At 46.7% G+C, this 22,834-nt stretch overlaps 1 protein-coding gene across 4 annotated transcripts in view; it reads right to left on the reverse strand.

Annotated features, from left to right (window-relative positions):
• Positions 1 to 22,834, reverse strand: part of LOC146337841 (uncharacterized) — a 58,415-nt gene that overhangs the window by 30,626 nt on the left and 4,955 nt on the right. For 2 of the 4 annotated variants that reach the window (XM_084814365.1, XM_084814363.1), the window contains exons 3-14: positions 22,472 to 22,537; positions 21,707 to 21,730; positions 21,145 to 21,210; positions 20,344 to 20,367; positions 19,776 to 19,841; positions 18,987 to 19,010; positions 17,204 to 17,254; positions 13,703 to 13,768; positions 4,919 to 4,942; positions 3,228 to 3,293; positions 2,517 to 2,540; positions 1,312 to 1,377 (exon numbers count right to left, since the gene is read on the reverse strand). In XM_084814365.1, the coding sequence (XP_084670491.1) occupies positions 1,312 to 1,377; positions 2,517 to 2,540; positions 3,228 to 3,293; positions 4,919 to 4,942; positions 13,703 to 13,768; positions 17,204 to 17,254; positions 18,987 to 19,010; positions 19,776 to 19,841; positions 20,344 to 20,367; positions 21,145 to 21,210; positions 21,707 to 21,730; positions 22,472 to 22,537 (567 nt within the window). The remainder of the gene's footprint in view (positions 1 to 1,311; positions 1,378 to 2,516; positions 2,541 to 3,227; positions 3,294 to 4,918; positions 4,943 to 13,702; positions 13,769 to 17,203; positions 17,255 to 18,986; positions 19,011 to 19,775; positions 19,842 to 20,343; positions 20,368 to 21,144; positions 21,211 to 21,706; positions 21,731 to 22,471; positions 22,538 to 22,834) is intronic. The other 2 variants (XM_084814367.1, XM_084814364.1) reach the window with 1 other exon arrangement.

Genomic DNA, 22,834 nt, shown 5'->3' on the forward strand with positions numbered 1-22,834 from the left:
CATCCCTCACCCCGAAATTCTCACCGGGGGGAGGCGCCCTGTCCCTCCCCCCTGAACTTCGGCCCGGGGGGGAGGCGCTCTGTCCCTCCCCCCCGAATCCTGGCCAGCCAGGTCCACAAATGGCGGTGGCCGTAGCTGCCGCCGTTTGCGACCCTGCAATCAGCCGTGATAGGCTACGTAAATGTTTACGTAGCCTATCACAGCTGAGTAAAACAAAAAACAAAAAACATGCGTATGCAAATGGCGGCGCCCATGGGCGCCGCCATTTGCGTTCCTTATTTTAGCACGTCTAGTCTATGTAAACATTTATGTAGACTACGGCGAAAATAAGGGGAACGCAAATAGCGTAGATGCTACTCTATTTGTGTTCCCCTTATTTTCGCCGTAGTCTACGTAAATGTTTACGTAGACCAGTTGTGCCAAAATAAGGAATGCAAATGGCGGCGCCCGTGGGCGCCGCCATTTGCGTACGCGCGTTTGTTTTTTTTACTCAGCCGTGATAGGCTACATAAACATTTACGTAGCCTATCACGGTATTTTTTAAAAATCTATCCGTGATAGGCTACGTAAATCTTTACGTAGCCTATCACATTTTTTTTTTTTTTTTACTGGAAATGGCGTCAGTGGCAGCTGGTCAGAAGACCGGCCGCCGCAGCTGCCGCCGCCGCACCACCACCGCCACACCGCTGCCAGAGCCGCCGCCGCCAGGAAGATTCGCCCAAGGTAAGTCCCGTCCCGGGTAGGTTGGGGGGGGCAGACTGTTTCGCCACTGATTTCGGGGGGCCGAATGAGCTGGAATTCGGCCCCCCCGAGATTCGTGGCTAAATTCTCTGACATCCCTAGGACTAGCACGAATAAGGGCACTTGCTTCGTCAAATGACTCAGCAATTTCTCCACTTCTGCCCCTTATGCCTGGAACTACATCCTGAACATAGTTGTGATTAAAGTTCTCTCTCCCTTTAATCCTTTAGTCTCTTCTTTCCCATGAACCTTTGGCATCCCCTACTGAAGCTAAGGCCAGGTACATAGAACTAATAGGTAGGCATATTCTTGCTATCTAACATCACATACATATTTTTTTCCCTACCACCATTTTGTTAAATTTTGATGGTAAACCCCATAGGTCAGGGGATTTCTTTTATCAGTACTCAGTGAAGCACAATGACACTATTACAGAATACGATAAAGAGACAAAAACCAGAATCAATTGAAAAGTTTGCCACAATGTTAAGGAGAGACATATTTTCTAGGCAGGATAGAGCAATACTGATCAGCTCAAACTGGAGAGGAACTCTGGGTACCAATACTTACGTTATTGCCATTGCCTCCTACTTTATTGCCACCCCATATATTATTTTGACCAATGCCACCTCCATTCTACAAAGGAGCAGAAAGAGCATGTCATGAGGAAAAGCAACAAAACTCCCTGGAGTCTGGGCAGAATTTGGACTTAAGGAACAGTGGTAGATAAGGCATTTCTGACTCTTGAAGTTCCAGATGTGCCTTCCAAAACCAGTACATAGGAACTGATACATGTAATGTAAAATCCATGAGACATGGGCTTCTTGGTTTCAGAGCTTCCAGATCAATGCTTGTGGCTATGAGAGGCAGTTGAGACCTAAGAAGTTTATTTTTGAGAAATATTTGTTATGTACATTTATTGATAAAGATAGATTTGTAAGGTGTAGACTACAAAGTGGGACTTGCAACAACAAATTGAAGTGTGCCTTAATCCATTTTGGGTTTCCAGCCATCTAGCCCACTAGCTGTGCCATCTTCCAATGCATTGCATCCCATTCCCAATCCCTTGGTTCCAATTTGTTTCCCTCCATACAACTATCGACTAGAATAGTTCAGCATCAAACTGAATGGTAAGAATTTCTTTCTCTAACCATGAGAGGGCACGGGAATGCATTCACTGAATTAAAGACCAGGGCTGCTGCCTTCAGTGGTCCAAGTGGATGGGCAACTGTGCTCATCAACGGGCTACATTCAGCCCCTGATGAAACTCGATGGGGCAGCTCTGAGGACATGGAAGCCTTGTCCCATCTTCAGTCTGGCAGTACAGTGTGGCTAACCATTGCAGGGCAGTTTGATTTTATGTTGATTTAATTAGATGGGAAGCCAAGCATGAATATTCCAGCAAGGGGCAGTGGACTCAGAAACATTTGCCAGGCATGGCATGTTCTGAAGTTTTCTCAGAAATGCACACAGCTTTGGTGGTTCCCAAAAGACCCTTCCCTTCTCCGCCCATCCACAATGTTCCCACAATCATTCCAAACCACCAAGTTCAGTAGTACGTTGTCCACATATTGACTTCTTTAAATGCTTAGACTGTCTTTCCAAGCTGAAAGGATGCCTAAGGGAATTTCCCATCAGCTAGTGCTGGGTCTGTCATAGGCAATGCCTTTGGGATATTGGGGGAAGGTTATTAGAACACAGGAAGTAAGTAGTGACAGTGAACATTTTAAGGTAATGGATTAATAAATGGATCATAAGCACTTGGGGATACTTACTCCTGGAGCAGCTGCATACACATTCTGTAATTTTAAAAGAGGAGGAGGTAGTTAAGAATGGTCATGAATATCCAAGCACCCAGCCCCCTGATTTTGATTTTTCAGCAGTGATGAAGAACAATTATATTCCCACTGAAAGGATACTCTGTCCCTTATCCCTCTTTATGAAGATGGGATAACGTATATATTTTCTGCTGTAATATAACTGTGTCAGCCACCTTGTGAGGGCCCTCCTTTAAATAAACAAACACTTGAAGTTATTCTGTCTTTTCTCCCTCTCTAAGCCTTCTATCTGGAGCCACCTCTCAAAACACTTCAGTGATGCAACCTCTCTCCCTCTCCACCCTTTGAGATTCTTCCTCAACTCCCTTTCCATAAATCTTTGGCCTCCTGTAATGAACCTATGCTGAAGTATATAGAACTGAATTGAATACATATTCTTGCCATTTCTCCACACCTACATCTTTTTCTTCCTCCCTCCCTTGTATTGAATTTTAGATGGTAAACTCTATAGGGCAGAGATATTTCTTCTTATTAGTCATCACTTAAGCACTCTTCACATTGACATCCCTATAGAATGTCTCAAAGAGAAAGGATCAGACTCAGCCAAAAAGGCCCTTGCAATGTTAAGGAGAGACCATTTCTCTACTGAGGACTTGGCAGTAGTGATCAGCTTTGAAATGTGGAGGAATTCTGGGTACCACTACTTACGCCATTGCCATTGCCTCCTACAGCATTGCCACCATATGTGTTACTTTGATCAATGCCACCTCCATTCTGGAAAGAAGCAGAAAAGCATCTTGTGAGGTGGCTGGGTGATGGTGGGTGGGGGAAACAACTTAACACCCTGCAGTGAAGTCCATGTCAGAGGATGTGAGCAGCATCTACTGGGTTGGGATCTGGGATTTACATCTGGGCAGAATTTGGATTGAAGAAACTAAGGCAGATAAGAAGCTTCTTCCCCTTAATGTCTCAGATGTACTTTCAGAACATATGCAGCCTCTATCAAAACTCAATAGTGCAACTCAGAGGGCCACAGATTACTTCAAATCCATAACACGGTCACTTTGGTGGATGATCTACACCAGGAACTGGATAGTGGGAGTGTGGCCTTGCTATTTCTTCTGGACTTGCAGAAGCATTTGAGACTATCAACCATAGTAACCTTCTGGAATGTCTGGCAATATTGAGCCTTGGGGACACTGAACTGCAGTGGCTCTGGTCCTTCCTGTCAGGTTGCGTCCAGAAGGTGGTATGGTGGGACTAAGCTATGTACACAACAATTGTTTCCTAAAAAGAAACTTCTTAGGACTCAACTCTATCTTGTAGCCACAGCCCTTGACCTGGAAGCTCTGAATTGGTTGAAACAATAAAAGCTTTATTAGCGATCGACCAGTCAACTGAAGAAACTGAGGTAGGTAAGATGTTTCTGCCTCTTAAAGTGCCAGGTGTAACTTTGGAATTTACCACTACATAGGAAATGGTATATGAAAAAGGTAAAATGCATGAAATCTGGGCTTGTTGGATTAAGGTCATCCATGTCAACCATTCTGGTGACTAGATAGGATTGAGACCTACCAAGTTTCTTTTTAGGAAACAATCATTTTTTAGATTTTGTGATAAATATAGACCTGTAGCATCTCATCTAGCGAGTAGGACCTTCAACAAAACTATGAAATGTGAAGCATTCCTATATGAGTTTCCAGTCAGGCAGCCATTCCGCCTTCCACAATAGTCTACCCCCCCCACACACACACACTAGAACAACTACCCAGCCCTACTCCCCATAGAACTGAGCTCTAAGAGGATTTTTCTCTCTCTCACCACTTGAGGGCAGGAAAAAAAATTTACTGAATTATGAGATCAGGGTTGCTACCTTTGGTGTTCCAAGGGGAAGGCAACTGTGCTCACCAAAAGGATGAAACTTGATTGGGCTACTTTAAGAAGCACAGAGGACTTGTCCCATTGTCAGTCTGGCAGCACAAGATGGGTACACAATTTGGAGTGCAGGTTGGCCTTATGTTGACTTTATTTGATGGCATGATGAAGCCATGCAGATTCTGTGGAGGGGGTGTGGACCCTAGAGATAATTGGCCTGAGTGGCCTTCTCTTACACATGCACCCATCCTCAGTAGTTTCCCCCAAACCCTTCCCTACTCCACTCACCCAATATGTTACTGCATTAATCCCACATCAATCAGTTTAATATGTTCTCCAAATATTGACGTCTTTAAAATATTTAGACCACCTTTCCAAGCAGAAATTTTCCTCTCACTGGCCCCTGTCATGGACAATGTCTTTCAGATTTGGGATGGCAGGGGATTAGAAATTATTAGAACCCAGGAAGTGAGTAGTGATTTTGAATATTTGGAGCTGGATCACCTGCCCTTGCAAATACTTACCCCTGGAGCAGCTGCATAGACATTCTGCAATTAAAAAAAAAAGGCAGAAGGAATTAAGAACGTCCACAAATACCCATGCTTTTGTCAACGGATCGCATGAATCCTTGATTTATTGTTTTTAAAGCAGCATAGAAAACCAGCTACAACTGCCACAGCAAAAGTGGCAGTGACACTCCAGTGTCACTGGAGAGAAACGAACAAAGGGGGGTGCAGAGCATGTTTAGTCAGAGTGGACTGTAATAGTCAAGCAACAACCTAAGGCAGACAGCCACACATGTACAAGTAATATTTACGGGCTCAGGAATTTCTTTTCTCTGGCCAGGAATCAAGTGTGGATGTGACTTCTAAAAGGAGGATCTATTTGATAAACTGCTTCTTCATGGGCAATAAAAAGCGATGCAGGGCAAGCCCTGGAACTCTATCCTCAAAGGCTCTGAAGCAACAAAGGATTGGCCACCTCCTTTCGCCAGTGGCCCCATGAGTAATGTATTGCCCCCCCCACACACACAGACATCTAAAAATAGGTATGGTGTCATGGAGTCTCAGTCATTCTCCCTGTCGGTACATCAGACTCTCCTTCCCCATGCTGAAATTTAATCTCTGGGCTCTGAGCATATGCAAATTCCATCTCCTGGAAGTAGAACCCCAAATATCTCAAATAATTTCTCTCTTGAATATGTTGCTCAACAGTGTCTTCTAACTGCTCAAACTGTTATAGCAATCTTTGATAGCCCCCAGGTAGTCTGTGCCAAAGTTGACACCCTTGGGGAGGCAATGGGAAAAATTCAGAAGCACTGCTTCCAAGATGGGAATACTTTACAAACCCCTAACACCAACTTAGCAGACTTGGTTACTAAACCAGATCTTTTGGGACTGGGATTGAACCCCCCCGAACACAAAACTAGGGATGTCAGAGAATTCCGCCATGGATCTTGGTGAGGCCAAATGCCAGTGCATTCGGCCCTCCAAAATCCGTGGTGGAATGAAGACCTCCGTCCCACCACCCCATGAAAGGCACACGAAACGGAGCACTTACCTGCTGCCATTCGCGCTGCTTTGCGAATGGCAGCTGCTTCTGTGGCCACCATTTGCTTCATCATTACAACCGTGATAGGCTACGTAAATACTTACGTAGCCTATCATGGCTAACGCAGTGATGCCATTGGCATCCCTGCGGAAGCTGTGATAGGCTACGTAAGTATTTACATAGCCTATCACGTCAAAAAAAAAAGAGGGAACGCAAATGGCGGTGGCTACAGCGGCCACCATTTGCATTCCCTTTTTTTTGCCATGATGGCCTATGTAAATATTTACGTAGCCTAGTACAGCAAAAGAGAGGGGTGCAAATGGCATAGTGGCCACCATTTGCACCCCTCTCTTTTGCCGTAATAGGCTATATAAATATTTACATAGTCTATCACGGCAAAAAAAAGGGAACGCAAATGGCGGCTGCCGTAGCCGCCGCCATTTGTGTTTGCGGTGGTTTTGGGGGGGGGGGTTGCCATGATAAGCTACGTAATTATTTACATAGCCTATCATGGCAAAATACAGGGACGCCAATGGCGGCGGCTACGGCAGCCACCATTGCGTCCCTGTGCAGGCTGCCCAGTGGCCGGATGTCTGGCTGCGGGCGGCCCCAGCCAGTGGCTCCATGAAGTTGCCACAGAGCAGAGCCAGCCAGAGAGAATTTCAGGGGGAGGGACGGCGTGCCTCCCCCCCACTGCGAATGTCACCCTTCAAAAAGGTAAGTGACTTTCGTACATCCCTACACAAAACATAAATAAATCTTTGTTTACAAAAGCAAACAACAGTATGCCCATTCGATCTATCCCTGCCTGAATTCTTCAAACCACATAGGTGTTTCTACTAATCACTTTAATCAGAGTTAATAGAGACAGATGGTCCTTGCATAGAGCCATGATTCACTCCCTGGGCCAAATTCTACGTTGCAATCCCCAACATATCAACATTCTTTCTACAGATTGGCTCCCAGCAAAACCAGGTCAGAAAAGACTGTTACTCAGTTTTAGACAAGCTGTTATCCCTTTTATGTGTTTTAAAATGGCAACTTTTCATGTTACTCCCATCCCGTGAAAGGCTTTTGTGAGATAGCCATCCAGCCTATTCTATTACATCACACCTCACAGCTAAAGTACTCTGCTGATAAGGGAGCTGTGGAAATGACCTTGGGTCATTCAACAGCTAATCTTGGGCTCTCTGTCAACCAGCCTTCGGCAGTTTTATCAAACCACCAGAGTAATTTGTCTTGCCGTGATCCAGCCTGGGCCCAGAACAGCCTTGATAATGATCCATCATGTCTCACTGACCTTAATGCAAAATGGAAGGAATTAAAGGTCAGTTTAGCCTCCCTACATACTACTGAAGAACTGCTATGAGACTGAGAGCACTTCCGGTAGGAATGGTGGCAAATTCCGGCATGGATCTCGGTGAGGCCGAATGCCAGTGCATTTGGCCCCCCGAAATCCATGGCGGAATAAAGCCCCCCCACCCCCACCCTGCAAAATGGGCCCAGAACGGAGCCCCCAACCCACTACATGCGCGCGAAATGGAGCACTTACCTGCTGCCGTCTGTGCTGACTAGTGGCCGCCATTCGCTTCCTACACTATTTGCGTTCCCCTTTTTTTTCGCCGTAATAGCTTACATAAATATTTACGTAGGCTAAAACGGCAAAAAAAAAGGAATGCAAATGGCGGCAGCCGTAGCCGCCGCCATTTGCGTACGCGGTTTTTTTTACTTTGCCATGATAGGCTACGTAAATATTTACGTAGCCTATCACAGTTAAATACAGGAAAGCAAACGGCGGTGTCTACGGCAGCCGCCATTTGCGTCCCTGCTGCCCAGCAGCTGGATGTGCTGCGGACGGAGCCGGCTGGCGGCTCCGCGGAATCCCCGTGGAGCGGAGCTGGCTGTGGAGGACTCCGGCGGGAGGGACAGAGCGCCTCCTCCCCATCGAGGATTCCAGGAGGAGGGACGGAGTGCCTCCCCCCACCATGAAGCAGATCCACAAAATGGTAAGTGACTTTCATACATCCGTAATTTCCGGCAACAGGACTTGGTAGATCTAAGTAGGGATGTACGAAACCCACTTATCTGTTCGTGGATGTGATTCACAGTGGGGGGAGGCGATCCAGTCCTCCCCCTGGATTCCTGCCTGGCCAGCTCCGCCCCACGTCAGCTCCGCAGAGCAGCTGGCTAGGGCTGTCCGCAGCTGGATTTCCATAGCGGCCACCATTTGCATCCAGCCAGGCTGCCGTAATAGGCTACGTAACAATTTACATAGCCTGTCATGGCTAACCCCCCCCCAAAACAACTAGGGTTGTACGAAAGTCACTTACCTTTCCACGGATTATGTTGATGGTGGGGGGGAAGGCGTTCCATCCCTCCCCCCGGAATCCTCGACGAGGGGGAGGCAATCCGTTCCTCTCCCCCAGAATCCTCCACGGCCAGCTGTGCTCTGCGGCACCTCCGCAAAGCAGCTGGCCAGGCCCAGCCCAGCCCAGAGCCGTCTGCAGCCAGATTTCTGGCCGCAGAGGGCTCTGGGAAAACAAAACAAAAAACAGAAAACAAAAAACAAAAAAACCCGTATGCAAATGGCGGCGGCTACAGCCGCCGCCATTTGCGTTCCTTATTTTTGGCTGTCTTAATCTACGTAAATATTTACGTAGACTATGACGGCAAAAATAAAGGGGAATGCAGATAGCATAGCGGGCGCTATTTGCGTCCCATTTTGATTCACCGTTTTAGTCTACGTAAATCTTTACATAGGCTAAAACGGCCAATCAAAAAGGGATGCAAATAGTGCCCGCTACGCTACTTGCATTCCCCTTTATTTTTGCCATCATAGTCTACATAAATATTTACGTAGATTAAGATGGCCAAAAATAAGGAACACAAATGGCGGCGGCTGTAGCTGCCACGATTTGCGTACGTGGTTTTTTTTTAAAACCCAGCCATGATAGGCTACGTAAATCTTTACGTAGCCTATCACGTTGTTGTTGTTGTTTTTTACAAGACAAATGGCGGCAGTGGCCGCCGCCCGAAAGATCCGCCCCAGGTAAGTCTCGTCCTGGGGGGGATCCGCGAGGGGCGGGGGGGCAGGCCGTTCCGCCACAGATTTCGGGGGGCCGAATGCGAGATCCGTGGCAGAATTCTGCCTCACCGAGATCCGTGGCACCGAGATCTGCCTCACCGAGATCCATGGCAGAATTCTCTGACATCCCTACAAAAAACCAGCGTATGCAAATGGCGGCATCTATTAATAGGCGGTTCCCCCTTTTTTTTTTCACCGTAATAGCCTACATAAATATTTACATAGGCTAGAACAATGGGGAAAAAAGGAATGCAAATAGCGCCCACTACGCTATTTGCCTTCCCCTTTTTTCGCCGTAATAGCCTACATAAATATTTACGTACGGTAGAACGGCGAAAAATAGAGAACGCAAATGGCGGCTGCCATAGCCGCCGCCATTTGTGTATGCTGGTTTTTTTGGGGGGGTTAGCCGTGATAGGCTATGTAAATTCTTACGTAGCCTATCACAGCTGCAAAGACGCCAATGGCGGCCGTAGCAGCCCAGCCGTGGCCGGCCAGGAGACCAGCCACTGCCGCCGTCAGAGCCGCCGCCGCTGCCAGAACCACCGCCGCAGCCAAATCCACCGTATCTGCCCCAGTTCTGTCCTGGGGGATCCGTGGGGGGGATCTTTACGTAGACTACAGCGACCAAATAAGGAACGCGAATGGGGGCCGCCATTAGCCGTACGCGCTTTTTTTTTTTTTTTTAAGTCACCTGTGATAGGCTACGTGATGATTTACGTAGCCTATCACAGCTGACTTTGCAAATCTCGCTGTGATAGGCTACGTTAATTGTCATGTAGCCTATCATGGGGGCGTTGTTTTTTTTTTACTTTTCTTGGAATGGTGGCGGCGGCAGCCGGTCGAAAAACCGGCTGCTGCCCCCACCCCTGTCAAAGCCCTGCTGAACCGCTGCTGCGACCTGCCACCGGGAGCGACATTCGGGAAAGGTAAGTCCCATCCCGGGGCGGGGGGCGGGGTGGGTGGGGAGAATTTCTCCCCAAAACTACTTCGGGGGGCCGAATACATTGGCACTTGCCCCCCCGAAGTTTCGGCGAGAAATTCTCTGACACCCCTACAGATCCCTACCTCTCGTTCTGCAGGGGAATCTGCCCGCACGGGGGGGGGCGATCCATCCCTCCCCCCAGAATCCGCCCAGGCCAGCTCCGCTCCATGTCGATCCTGCGGAGCCAGCCACCAAATGTGCATCGCTGGGGAATTTCATCGATACGGGAGGCCGGCAGCTATTGCCATGCCATATCTCTGTATAAGTAAGTCTCCGGATGCAAATGGCGTAGTGGGTGCCATTTGCAGCCTTAAAGCTGGTAGATCAGCCTAAATGCAGCCATTTATGGCTGCATTTAGGTTAATCTACTAGCTTTATGGCCGCAAATGGCGTCCAGTATGCCATTTGCATCTGGAGACTTACTTATACAGAGATACAGAGATATGGCACGGCAATGGCTGCCGGCCATATCAACTTTTGCCAGTGATGCGGAGCAGGCGGCCAGCTTCGCAGGATCAACGTCGAGAGGGATCCGACCCAGATGGATTCTGCGGGGAGGCGGAGGTGAGTGCTCACTTCTGCCATGGACTCCAGGGGGCTGGATTCTTTAGGAACTGGCCTCATTGGAGTCCATGGCGGAATTCTCCATCATCCCTAAACTTACTTCTTCATTATAGCAGTGATAGGCTACGTAAATACTGACGTAGCCTATCACAGCTAGGGATGTACGAAACACCTGCTTTCGTCCAGGGACATCCCTGATGGGGGGGAGGCACTCCGTCCCTTACCCTGAAATCCTTGACAGCGGGGAGGCGACCCGTTCCTCCTCCCCGGAATCCTGCCCAGCCAGCCCCGCTCCGTGGCCAGGTCATGGAGCTGCTGGCCAGCCAACCCGCAGCGGGGCCTCCAGCCACTGCCAGGCTCCTGTGGACGCAAATGGCATCCTGAGTAGGGGACGCCATTTGCATCCTTATGGTAGCCTGTGATAGGCTACGTAAATATTTACGTAGCCTATCACGGCTAAAAGGGGACGCAAATGGCGTCCCCTACGCCATTTGTGTTCCTGTTTTCTCCGTGATAGGCTACGTAAATATTTACGTAGCCTATGACGGCTAAAAAAGGAATGAAAATGGCATCCCCTATGCCATTTGCGTTCCCGCTTTAGCTGTCATAGCTGTCATATGACAGCTAAAGCGGTCATAGCTGTCATATGACAGCTAAAGCGGGAACGCAAATGGCATAGGGGATGCCATTTGCGTCCCCTTTTAGCCGTGATAGGCTACATAAATATTTACGTAGCCTATCACAGGCTACCATAGGGACGCAAATGGCGTCCCCTACTCAGGACGCCATTTGCATCCACAGCAGCCCGGCAGCAGCTGGAGCCGCCGCTGCTGGAGCCACCGCCGGAGCCGAAGCCACAGCCAGAGTCACCGCCAGGTAGGATCCGTTCCGGGGAGCTTTCGCGGGGTGGTGGGGTGGGTTGCTCCGTTCCACCATGGATTCTGGGGGGCCGAATTCACTGGAATTCAGCCCCCCGGGATCTGTGGTGGAATTCTCTAACATCCCTAATCACGGCTAATGCAGAGACACCATTTGGGTTCCCTTTTTTTTTTGATGTGATAGGCTATGTAAATATTTACATAGCCTATCACGACAAAATACAGGGACGCAAATAGTGGCGGCTACAGTGGCCGCCATTTGCGTCCCTGTGCAGGCTGCCCAGCTGCTGAATGTCGGGCTGTGGATGGCCCCGGCCTGCGGCTCCACAGAGTCGCTGCAGACTGGAGCTGGCCAGGGAGAATTTCAGGGGGAGGGACGGAGCACCTCCCCCCAACCGCGAATGTCACCCTTCAAAAAGGTAAGTGACTTTCGTACATCCCTATTTGTGGCCCAACACGTCTGGGCTGTCATATTTCTTCTGAGACATGGGAGACACATTTCCATGTACTATATGCAGTAGGGGGGCACCCACTTCTCGGATGGAGCATTATCTCGGGACCCCCCATTGAATGGCCTCCTGTCTCAGTTTCTGAGGTCATTGACCTGGTAAACCAACAAAAACCTGGCAAGGCCCCTGGCTGCGACTATCTACATCCAGCGCTAATCAAGAATAACATTGATTGGTGGGCTCCTATTCTAGCTACTCTTTTCACATATATAGATCAAACTGAGCATATTCCTCCAGACTAGGGCTTGGCCATCATCATCCCCATCTTTTAAAAGGGAAGGAAAGATGACCCAGCTAATTCCTGCCCTATTAGCTTGCTTACCATTATTAGCAAGCTATATGCCAGGCGACTCTATCAGAAATTTCAAACTTGGATGGAAACATTCTGGTGGATGAACAGGCTGGCTTTAGATCAGGTCAATCCACTATGCACCAAGCTTTAATCCTTCAACATCTTGTGGATAAATACACCAGTAAATCTAAAACATCCCTGTTCACAGCTTTTGGAGATCTCAAATCTGCCTTTGATTCCATCTCTACAGGCAATCTTTGGTACAAACTTGAGGCTACCTAGGTGAATCACCGTCTACTACTTCTTACATATAAGTTACATGAAAACAACATCTTAAAAATTAGATGCAAACCTGAGGGTTTTCTGTCTAGTCCTGTTTCAACATCAAAAGGTGTAAAGCAAGGTTGTATTATGGCTCCTTTGTTGCTCAACTTTTACATAAACTCATTAGTTAAAGCTCTTGACTGCTTTGACATCCACCCTCCCAAGTTAGCTGATAGACACCTATCCATGCTACTTTATGCCGATGATATGTTGATCCTGTCTCAGTCACCCATAGGCTTCAAGAGAGTTGTCTTCTTGGCAGTACTCAGTTAAGCACTGTGCACATCGACACGGCTAAAGAATGTCTTAAAGAGAAGGAAGGAGAATCAGCTTAATGGGTATCCTAAAATTTTAAGGAGATATTTTTCTACTGAGGATAGAGCAACATTGATTGGCTCAAACCACAGAACAATTCTGGGTACCATGACTTGCATCATTGTCACTGATTCCTATTCTATTGCTACCTGCTACTTAAGTTCTATCAAGACCACCCCCATTCTGGAAGGGGGAACATAAGAACACAAGAAGAGCCCTGCTGGATCAGACCAAGGGTCCATCTAGTCCAGTTCTGTTCACACAGTGGCCAACCAGCTGTCAACCAGGAAAACACAAGCAGAATATGAGTGCAACAGCATGTTCCCCAGCAACTGGTGTACGTAGGCACACTGCCTCTGGTACACAACCATCAAGCCTAGTAGGCACTGATAGCCTTCTCCTCCAGGAATATGTCTACCTCCCACCCTTTAAAGCCATCCGAGCTGGTGGCTATCACTACTTCTTGTGGTAGCAAATTCCATACGCACTGTGTGAAGAAGCACTTCCTTTTATCTGTCCTGAATCTCCCACTGATCAGCTTTATGGGATGACCCCGGGTTCTAGCCTTATGAGAGAGGGAGAACATGCCTCCCTATCCACATTATCCACAACATGCACCTGTATGTTCATACACCTGTATCATGTCTCCCCTGACTCTCTTTTTTCTGAGCTAAACAATCCTAGTTGTAACCTTCCCACATAGGAAAGATGCTTCAGCCCCTTGATCATTTTAGTTGCCCTTTTTTGCACTTTTTCCAGGGAAGTAATGATGAACACAATATGCAAAGGAATTCTGGGCACTTACCCCATTGCCATTGCCTCCTATGGAATTGCTTCCAAACACATCATCTTGGGTAATGTCACCTCCATTCTGGAAATAAGCAGATAAGCATCTTGTTAGGTGGGTGACAGGGAAAAAGCAAGTTAACTCCTTGGCACAGGAGCTGTCAAAGGATTTGGGGGCTATTTGCTGTGTTAAGGACTGGGATGTATGTAGGGATGTACAAAATACTTACCTGGCTCTGCGCCTGGCAATCCGCGGTGGGGGGGAGGAGCTCTGTCCCTCCCACCGGAATCCTCCTTGGCCGGCTCTGCTCCGCAGCGACTCTATGGCTGGGGCCGAATGCAACCAAACATCTGGCGCTGGGCTTCACAGGGACGCAAATGGTGGCCGCCGTAGCTGCTGCCATTTCTGTCCATGTCTTTAGCCGTGATAGGCTACTTAAATATATACATAGCCTATCATGGCTAAAGACACAGACGCAAATGGCAGCGGCTATGGCGGCCTCCATTTGCATTCCTTGCTATTCCCATGATAGGCTACATATATTTTTATGTAGCCTATCACAGAAAAAGACAGGGGCGCAAATGGTGGCCACTATGCCATTTGCTCCCCTGTCTTTTGCCATGATAGGCTATGTAAATATATATGTAGCCTATCACAGCTAAAGACACGGATGCAAATTGTGGCTGCTACGCCATTTGCGTCCCTGCCTGAGCCATGATAGGCTAAGTAGATACTTACGTAGCCTATCACAGCTTACCAGGGAAGCAAATGGCAGCTGGCGTAGCGGCTGCCATTTGCGGCTGCAGCCCAGCAACGGCTGGAGCTGCCAGAGTCGCCAGAGCCACCACCGCCGCTGCTGCCGGAGCTGCAGCCAGGTAGGCTCCGTTTCGTGGGGCTTTTGCAGGGTGGTGGGGTGGGTTGCTCCATTCTGCCACAGATTCCAGGGGGCTGAATTCATTGGAATTCAGCCTCCCTGGTATCCGTGGTGGAATTCTCTAACATCCCTAGATGTATGTCTGACTAGAATCTGGAGTGAAGTAACCAATGTAGATAAGAAGCTTCCTCCTCTTAAAGTGTCAGACCTATTAACAGAACATGGCCCTATATAGCAGAGGACAGATAAAAAGCAGGGGCAGGCCTGGGGGTAGGGAAGGGATGTATGAAACTCCCCTTACCTGGCTCCACTGGGTTCCGCTGGGGGGGGGAGGTGCTCCATCCCTCCCCCCGGAATTCTGGCCGGCCGGCTCCGCTCCACGGGGATTCCGCGGAGCCGCCAGCCGGCTCCGCCGGCAGCCGGACATCCGGCCACTGGCTAGCAGGGACGCAAATGGCAGCAGCCGTAGCTGCTACCGTTTGCATCCCTGTAGTCAGCCGTGATAGGCTACATAAAGACTTACGTAGCCTATCACATCTGGCTTAAAAAAAGAAAAGAAAATGCGCATACGCAAATGGCGGCGGCTACGGCCGCTGCCATTTGCGTTCCTTATTTTGGGCTGCCTTAGTCTATGTAAATATTTATGTAGACTAAGACGGCGAAAATAAGGGGGAACGCAAATAGCGTCCGCTACGCTATTTGCGTTCCCCTTATTTTCGCCGTCTTAGTCTACGTAAATATTTACGTAGACTAAGACTGCCAAAAAAAAGGAATGCAAATGGCGCCATTTGCATACGTGCGTTGTTTGTTTGTTTTTTAAGCCAGACGTGATAGGCTACATAAGTCTTTATGTAGCCTATCACATCTTGTAAAAAAAAAAACAACATCCCGACAAGACTGCAAATGGCGGCGGCGGCAGCAGCCGGTCGGAAGACCAGCTGCTGCAGCCGTCGCCGCCCGGAAGATCTGCCCCAGGTAAGACTCATCCTGGGGGGGGATCCGCAGGGGGGCGGGGGGGTGGCAGGCCGTTCCGCCACAGATTTCAGGGGGCCGAATGCACTGGCACTCGTCCTCACCGAGTTCCGTGGCGGAATTCTCTGCCATCCCTACCTGGGGGTCAGGGGGCTGCATTGCCTCCCAGAACTTGCTGCTGCCACCTAAATTTCCATTAGGTTTGTGGCAGTGGGGTGGAAAATGCAGCATTTTTGCAAGGAAACACATGCACCTTTTTTGCAAGCACAATCATACCCCCCCCAGGGGGCTTTTGGGAGCATAATTCTGCTTGCAAACAAGACATGTACTCCCAGCGAATCTTCAGCTTTTCTCCATGAGGCATTTATCTTGAATTCATCATTCCCTCCTCATAGTTGTGTACAGGTTTTTTAGACGATGTCATGGCCCTCCAGTTTTGCTTTCAGCAAGTTTGTTTAGAGCATGGAAAAAGGGGTATTATTTCTGATCACAAAATCACTTCAAGTTTTACCACTACCATGGCACAATCAGTGGTGGGTGAGGGGAAGGCATGTCAGAGAAATCCACAATGGAACCAAATGAGTTCAGATTTTGATGAGTCTGACTGGCGGATTCCGCAGCAGACTGGCTTTCCCCCTTTCAGGCAGATTCTGTCAACTTGTGGACCATATTTCTAATTTTCCCAATTTTGCACAAATTTTGTTGTTGAAATATATGCAATTAATAATAATAATAAAAAACAGCCAAAGATGTACATTTCCCCATAGGCTAAAGTGTGAAAATGCACACTGGGGAGGATTTTGTGTATATGGGGGAAATCTGCGCATGTTTGCACATGCGAATTTGCATGCATGCACATTTGCACAAATGTACATTTGTGCAAATTCAGGATTATTTTTTTTTAATCAAATTTCATTGATGGGCAGACTGCAGAACAAAAGGCACCTGACAATCCACAAAACACAGACATAACAGATTTTATACAATCTGTACATCCCTAGTCAGGGGTGCAAAAATGGCCATGGGTGGCTGCATGTGTCCCGTGGGCCAGCTGTTGCCCACTCCTGCTCTAAAGTAAAGTCCATAAAACCTGAGCATCTTGGAATAAGGGGTACTAGGCTAGGGTGGAGCCCCAGCATGATTCTTTTTTGGGAAATGTAAACTCCATGTAAACTCTTTTGGGAAAAGTTTACTCCATGTAAACTCTATATTGGCTGGGTGACCAGCCAGATGGGCGATTAATAAATGTAATAAATAGATAAAAAATAAAGTATAATAACTAGACTAATGGATGGGATTTACAACACAACTATGCAATGTGGAGTTTCTTATTTGGACTTCCAGCCAGGCAGCTAGCTAGCCAACATTGTTGGCAGCGATGCACAAAGTTAGCAAATGGTGCACAACAATTTCAAAACTGCTAGCTGTGGTGGACACAGCACACAGCAAGTGGCACACAGAAATTTCAAAAGTATATAAACACTAATAGTAAATAAAATAAATAAATTCTAGGCTACTCCATTCTATCCTCCCTCCCCCCATTTTCACCCCCCCCCCAACACTCAGTCACTGAGTAAGCTTAGCCTACATTGGGCTATTTTGGAATCTCCCCCCCCACACACACACACACTTAGGATTTGCTTTTTAGATGGGTTTTTTTTGCTTCTACAAACCTGGGGGATTCCACGATGTTGCGGATACAGCTGTCTTGCACACGGATCGTACTGTTTGGGCAATACAACAATCCATATGGAGAGGATGAGTTCACTATTTGTACATAGGATTTTGTTGTTGTTTTGGGGGTATAATAAGAGATGTGAGAATAATTTAAGCAAACACCTTTAGCTATCAATAGCCATTCCAGAAGCACCTTTACACATCAGCTAAAGCAAAGCCTAGGGATTTTATCTCTTTAATTGATACAACAACATTCCTGTTACAGTCTTACTTGGGGTCCCTACAGCTCCTGAAGACCCTGGATGAGTCAAATTGACACGCTGGTCAAGAGGCTATCCTTCCTAATGTTGAGATACTGTTGAGATATTGTTGAGATATAATGGTGAGTGGTTCAAACGTACAGAGCTAGGTTGGAACCACAGAAGATACCTGTCCAAAGTTATACCATTCCAAATGGCACAAATGCAGGTAGAATAGTTTTAGAACCCAGCTCTCCAAGTTCTGACTCAGGCTCCTTTTATCGTGAATTGGCTTTAGTTGAACCAAATGCAATTGTATACATCCTTGATCAAAAGGAAGTCCCAATGAATTCAAGGGGGCTTACTCTCAGGTAAGTGTGCATGGGATTGAAGCCATTTTCTTTCCATGGAATATCCAAAGCTCAGTGAGTAACTGTCCTTGAAATGCTTGGTATACATAAACCACAAAAATCCCAAAGCCCATGGCTGAGGACCAAAAACAAAGTATTTCAATATCACAGGGTGTAGTTTGAGGGCCCATAATGCAGCCACCTTGCTGAAACTAATCAGGTTTGGGTCTGGTCAGTGCCTGGATGGGAGACCACTTACGAACACTGTACATGCTGCCTTCAGTTCCATGATGTAAAGTTATCAATGCACTAAATAAATAATAAATATGAAAGTGCCAATGCTACGGTGGCCACTTGTGAAGTGATCCCAAATAAAAAGGCCATTGATCTCAATTGGTATGGGAAACCTAATTCCACTGAGAGGTGAGCTGTAGGAGTGGTTCTCTCTAATCACCAGAGGGCAAGAAAATATGCCCACTGAACTAAGAGATCAGGGTTGCTGCCTTTAATGGTTCATCAAACACCACAACACCTGCTGAAACCTGATAGTGTGACTCTGAGAAGCACAAAAGCCTTGTCCCATCTTCAGTGTGGCAGCCCAACATGGGAGACACATTGTGGGACAGGTTGGTTTTATGTAAACTTTATTGGATGGGAAGCAGATGCAAGAAAATTCAAGTCTGGGGAGGAGGAGATCTCACAGACCTTTTCCCTGGGTGGCCCCAACTGAAGTGTACTCTTCTGAATTCAAACATCCTTGGGGGTCCCCCCCCAAAGACTCTCTCCTACTCCAGCCATCCATCAGATTACCACATTAATCCCACATCAACGAGTTTGGTCCCTTGTCCAAATGTTGATTTCTTTCAAATGTTTAGAACATCTTTCCAACCCAAAAGAATCCCTAAAGGGGCAATCCTTTGCATGTTTAAACAGAAAGAAAGTCTACAACTCCCAGCATGCCCCAGCCATCATAGCTGGGTGGGGCATGCTGGGAGTTGTAGGCCTTTTTCTGTCTACATATGCCAAGGATTATGGCCTAAGGCAGTTGCCCTCCCCCTCGGTCTGTCATGGACAATGTCTTTGGGATTTTTTGGCCGGGAATTAGAATCCAGGAAGTAAGTTGTGAAATTGAATATTTGAAAGCATGGGATAGATCACAAGATAGATCACAAGTGCCTGATGATACTTACTCCTGGAAGAGCCGCATAGACATTCTGCAGTTGAAAAAAAATAAAACCATATAACAAACCAAGGGAGTTGTTAAGAATGTCCACCTATATCTAAACTTTTGTCAATGCAGCATATGCCTCCTTGCTTTATTGTTTTTAAAGCAGCAAAGAAGAACCATTATATCATCCAAAGCAAAAGTTATCTGTCCATACAGATCCCATCCATGAAGATGGCATAATGTACTAAGAGCACTAGAGCAGGGCTAACATACAGTAAATAGGAGTCCCTTGTATCCTCAAATGACATGTCGTTTCTCCTGCCGCATATGCCTGGAACCCTACCCTGAATGCTTTCATGATGCAGCTGATCTCGCTCTCCCCTCTTTCTAATTCTCCCTCAACCCCCCACCTTTTCCATGAAGAGTCGGACACGACTGAACGACTGAACAACAACAACAAATGAAACTAAGTCCAAAGACATAGAACCAAACTGAATATTCTTGCCATTTACCCTCATCTAAATCTTTCTTCCTTCTCCTCCCTTGTATTAACCATTACATGATAAGCTCCTTGAGGCAAGGACTTTTCTTTGACTGAATGCCACTTTTGGTAGAAAGGCAGGGTAGAAATCAAACATATAAACATACTAAAAAAATACTCAAATAAGCACTGTGAATATTGATGCTGTTATTCCCGCGGAATCAGCTCAAGAGGCTCCTACAAATTTAAGGAGAGAACACATTCTCTACAGAGGGCTGAGCAATACTGATCAGCCCAAAACACAGAGGAATTCTGGGTACTGCTACTTACGTTGTTGCCTTTCCCTCCTACACTGTTACCACCAGCTACATTGTTTTGATCAATGCCGCCTCCATTCTGGAAAAAGCAGAAAGGGTATCTTTTTAGGGGGGATGATGTGAAAAAAGCTGAACCTATCATGTCAGAGGATGTGAGCCATGTTTTGCTGGGTCAGGATTTGTGAATTGTGTCTGGGCAGAATTTGGACTGAAGAGCTTGATAAGAAGTGTCTTCCTCTTAAAGGGTCAAACGTACTTTCAGAAGGTACCTCTATATAGGAGATGAGAGATGTAAATCAGATGTGGGGGGGACTTCTAGTGTTCCAGATGTGTTTGCCCACAATTCCCATCAGCCGTAGTCAACATAGCCAATGTGAGAGATGAGAGGCATTATAGGCCTTCTTCTGTCTAAATATGCATAGGATTGTGCCCTAAGGAAGTTTCCCTCCTCCTGGGCCTGCCATCGACAATGTCTTTGGGATTTTTTGGAAGGGTATTAGAATCCAGGAAGTAAGCCTTGACACTGAATATTTCAAAACATGGGATTACTAGATAGATCACAAGTGCTTGATGATACTTACTCCTGGAACAGCCGCATAGACATTCTGCAATTAAAAAACAAAACCAAATAACAAACCAAGGGAGGTGTTAAGATTGTCCACCAATATCTGAACTTTGGCCAAAGAATCACATAACTCCTTGCTCCATTCTTTTTGAAGCGGCAGAGAAGAACCATTATATCCTCCAAAGCAAAACTCTGTCCATACAGATCCCATCCATGGATATGGGCTAACATTGTACCAGCACTAGAGTAGGACTAGCATAAATAAGAGGTCCTTGTAGCCTGAAATGACATGGCCATTTCTCCCCTCCTGCCCCATATGCCTGGAACCACTTGAATACTTTTGTGATGCAGCCTGTCTCACTCTCTCCTCCTTCCAATCATCCCTCAAATCCCATTTTTTCCATACACCTTTGACATCCTCTAATGAAACTAAGTCCAAAGACATAGAACCTAACTGAATGCATATCCTTGCCATTTACCCTCATCTAAATCTTTCCTCCTCCTCCTCCTCCTCCTCCCTTGTATTAAATTTTAGATGATAAACTCCTTGGGGCAGGGACCTTTCTGTGTTCAGAACTCAAGCCACCTTGAGTGCCATTTTTGGTAGAAAGGCGGGGTACAAGTCAAATACCTAAACATAGGAAAGAATACTTGAATAAGCACTGTGTTCATTGACGCTGTTATTCCCTCAAAGAAAAGGAAGCAGAATCAGCTCAGGAGGCTCCTACAATTTTAAGGAGAGAACACATTTTCTACTGAGGGCTGAGCAATACTGACCAGCTCAAAACACGGAGGAATTCTGGGTGCCGTTACTTACGTTGTTGCCGTTGCCTCCTACACTGTTGTCACCTGCTATGTTATTTTGATCAATGCTGCCTCCGTTCTGGAAAGAGCAGGAAGAGCATCTTTTTAGGGGGGTGATGTGAAAAAAGCTGAGCCTATGTCAGAGGATGTGAGCCACATTTGGCTGGGCCAGGATTTGTGAATTGTGTCTGGGCAGAATTTGGACTGAAGAGCTTGATAAGAAGTGTCTTCCTCTTAAAGGATCACACGCACTTTCAGAAGGTACCTCAATATAGGAGATGAGAGATGTAAATCATATGTGTGTGTGGGGGGGACTTCTAGCTTTCCAGATGTGTTTGCCCACAATTCCCATCAGCCCAAGTCAACATAGCCAATGGTGAGGGATGAGAGGAGTTGTAGGCCCTCTTCTGTCTAAATATGCATAGGATTGTGCCCTAAGGAAGTTTCCCTCCTCCTGGGCCTGTCATGGACAATGGCTTTGGGATTTGGGGGAAAGTATTAGAGTACAGGAAGTAAGCCATTAAATTCAATATTTGAAAGCATGGGATTGCTAGATAGAAGTTGATGATACTTACTCCTGGAACGGCTGCATAGATGTTCTGCAATTGAAAAAAACCAAACCAAATAACAAACCAAGGGATGTGATAAGAATGTCCATCAATATCTAAACTTTGGCCAAAGCAGTACATGTCTCCTTGCTTTATTCTTTTTAAAGCAGCAAAGAAGAACCATTATATCCTCCAAAGCAAAACTTCTTTGTCCACACAGATCCCATCCATGAAGATGGGATAATGTACTAGGAGCACTAGAGCAGGACTAGCATAAATAAGAGGCCCTTGTCTCCTGAAATGACACTGCTATTTCCTGCCCCTTATGCCTAGAACCACTACCCTAAATGCTTTTGTGATACAGCCTGTCTCACTCTTCCCTCCTTCCAATTATCTCTCAATCCCCCACCTTTTCCATACACCTTTGACATCCTCTAATGAAACTAAGTCCAAAGACATAGAACCAAACCGAATGCATATTCTTGCCATTTACCTCATCCAAATCTTTCCTCCTGTTCCTCCCTTGTATAATAAACTCCTTGGGACAGGGACCTTTTTCTGACTGAGTGCCATTTTTGGTAGAAAGATGGGGTAGAGATCAAATATGTAAACATACTAACGAAAAGTCAAATAAGCACTGTGAATACTGATGCTGTTATTCCCTCAAACAGAAGGAAGCAGAATCAGTTCAAGAAGCTCCTACAATTTCATGGAGAGAACATATTTTCTACAGAGGGCTGAGCAATACTGATCAGCTCAAAGCACAGAGGAATTCTGGGTACTGCTACTTACGTTGTTGCCTTTCCCTCCTATGCTGTTACCACCAGCTACATTATTTTGATCAATGCCGCCTCCATTCTGGAAAGAGCAGAAAGAGCATTTTTTTTAGGCAGATGATGTGAAAAAAGCTGAGACTATGTCAGAGGATGTAAGCACTTTTTGCTGGGTTGGGCTTTGTGAATTGCAGCTTGGCTGAATTTGGGCTGAAGAGGCCGATAAGAAGTGTCTTTCTCTGAAAGTGTCAGATAAACTTTCAGAACATACCTTTCTATAGGGGATGCCAGATGTAAAGCACAGGGACTGGTGGCTTCCAATATCTTTTTGGCCTACAATTCCCATCAGCCCTAGCCAACATAGCTTAGTGGTGAGGGATGA

The sequence above is a fragment of the Heloderma suspectum genome, chromosome 10, assembly GCF_057233095.1.
Source record: "Heloderma suspectum isolate Gila_16-S chromosome 10, 16-S_ref, whole genome shotgun sequence".
NCBI classification, from domain to species: Eukaryota; Metazoa; Chordata; class Lepidosauria; order Squamata; family Helodermatidae; genus Heloderma; species Heloderma suspectum.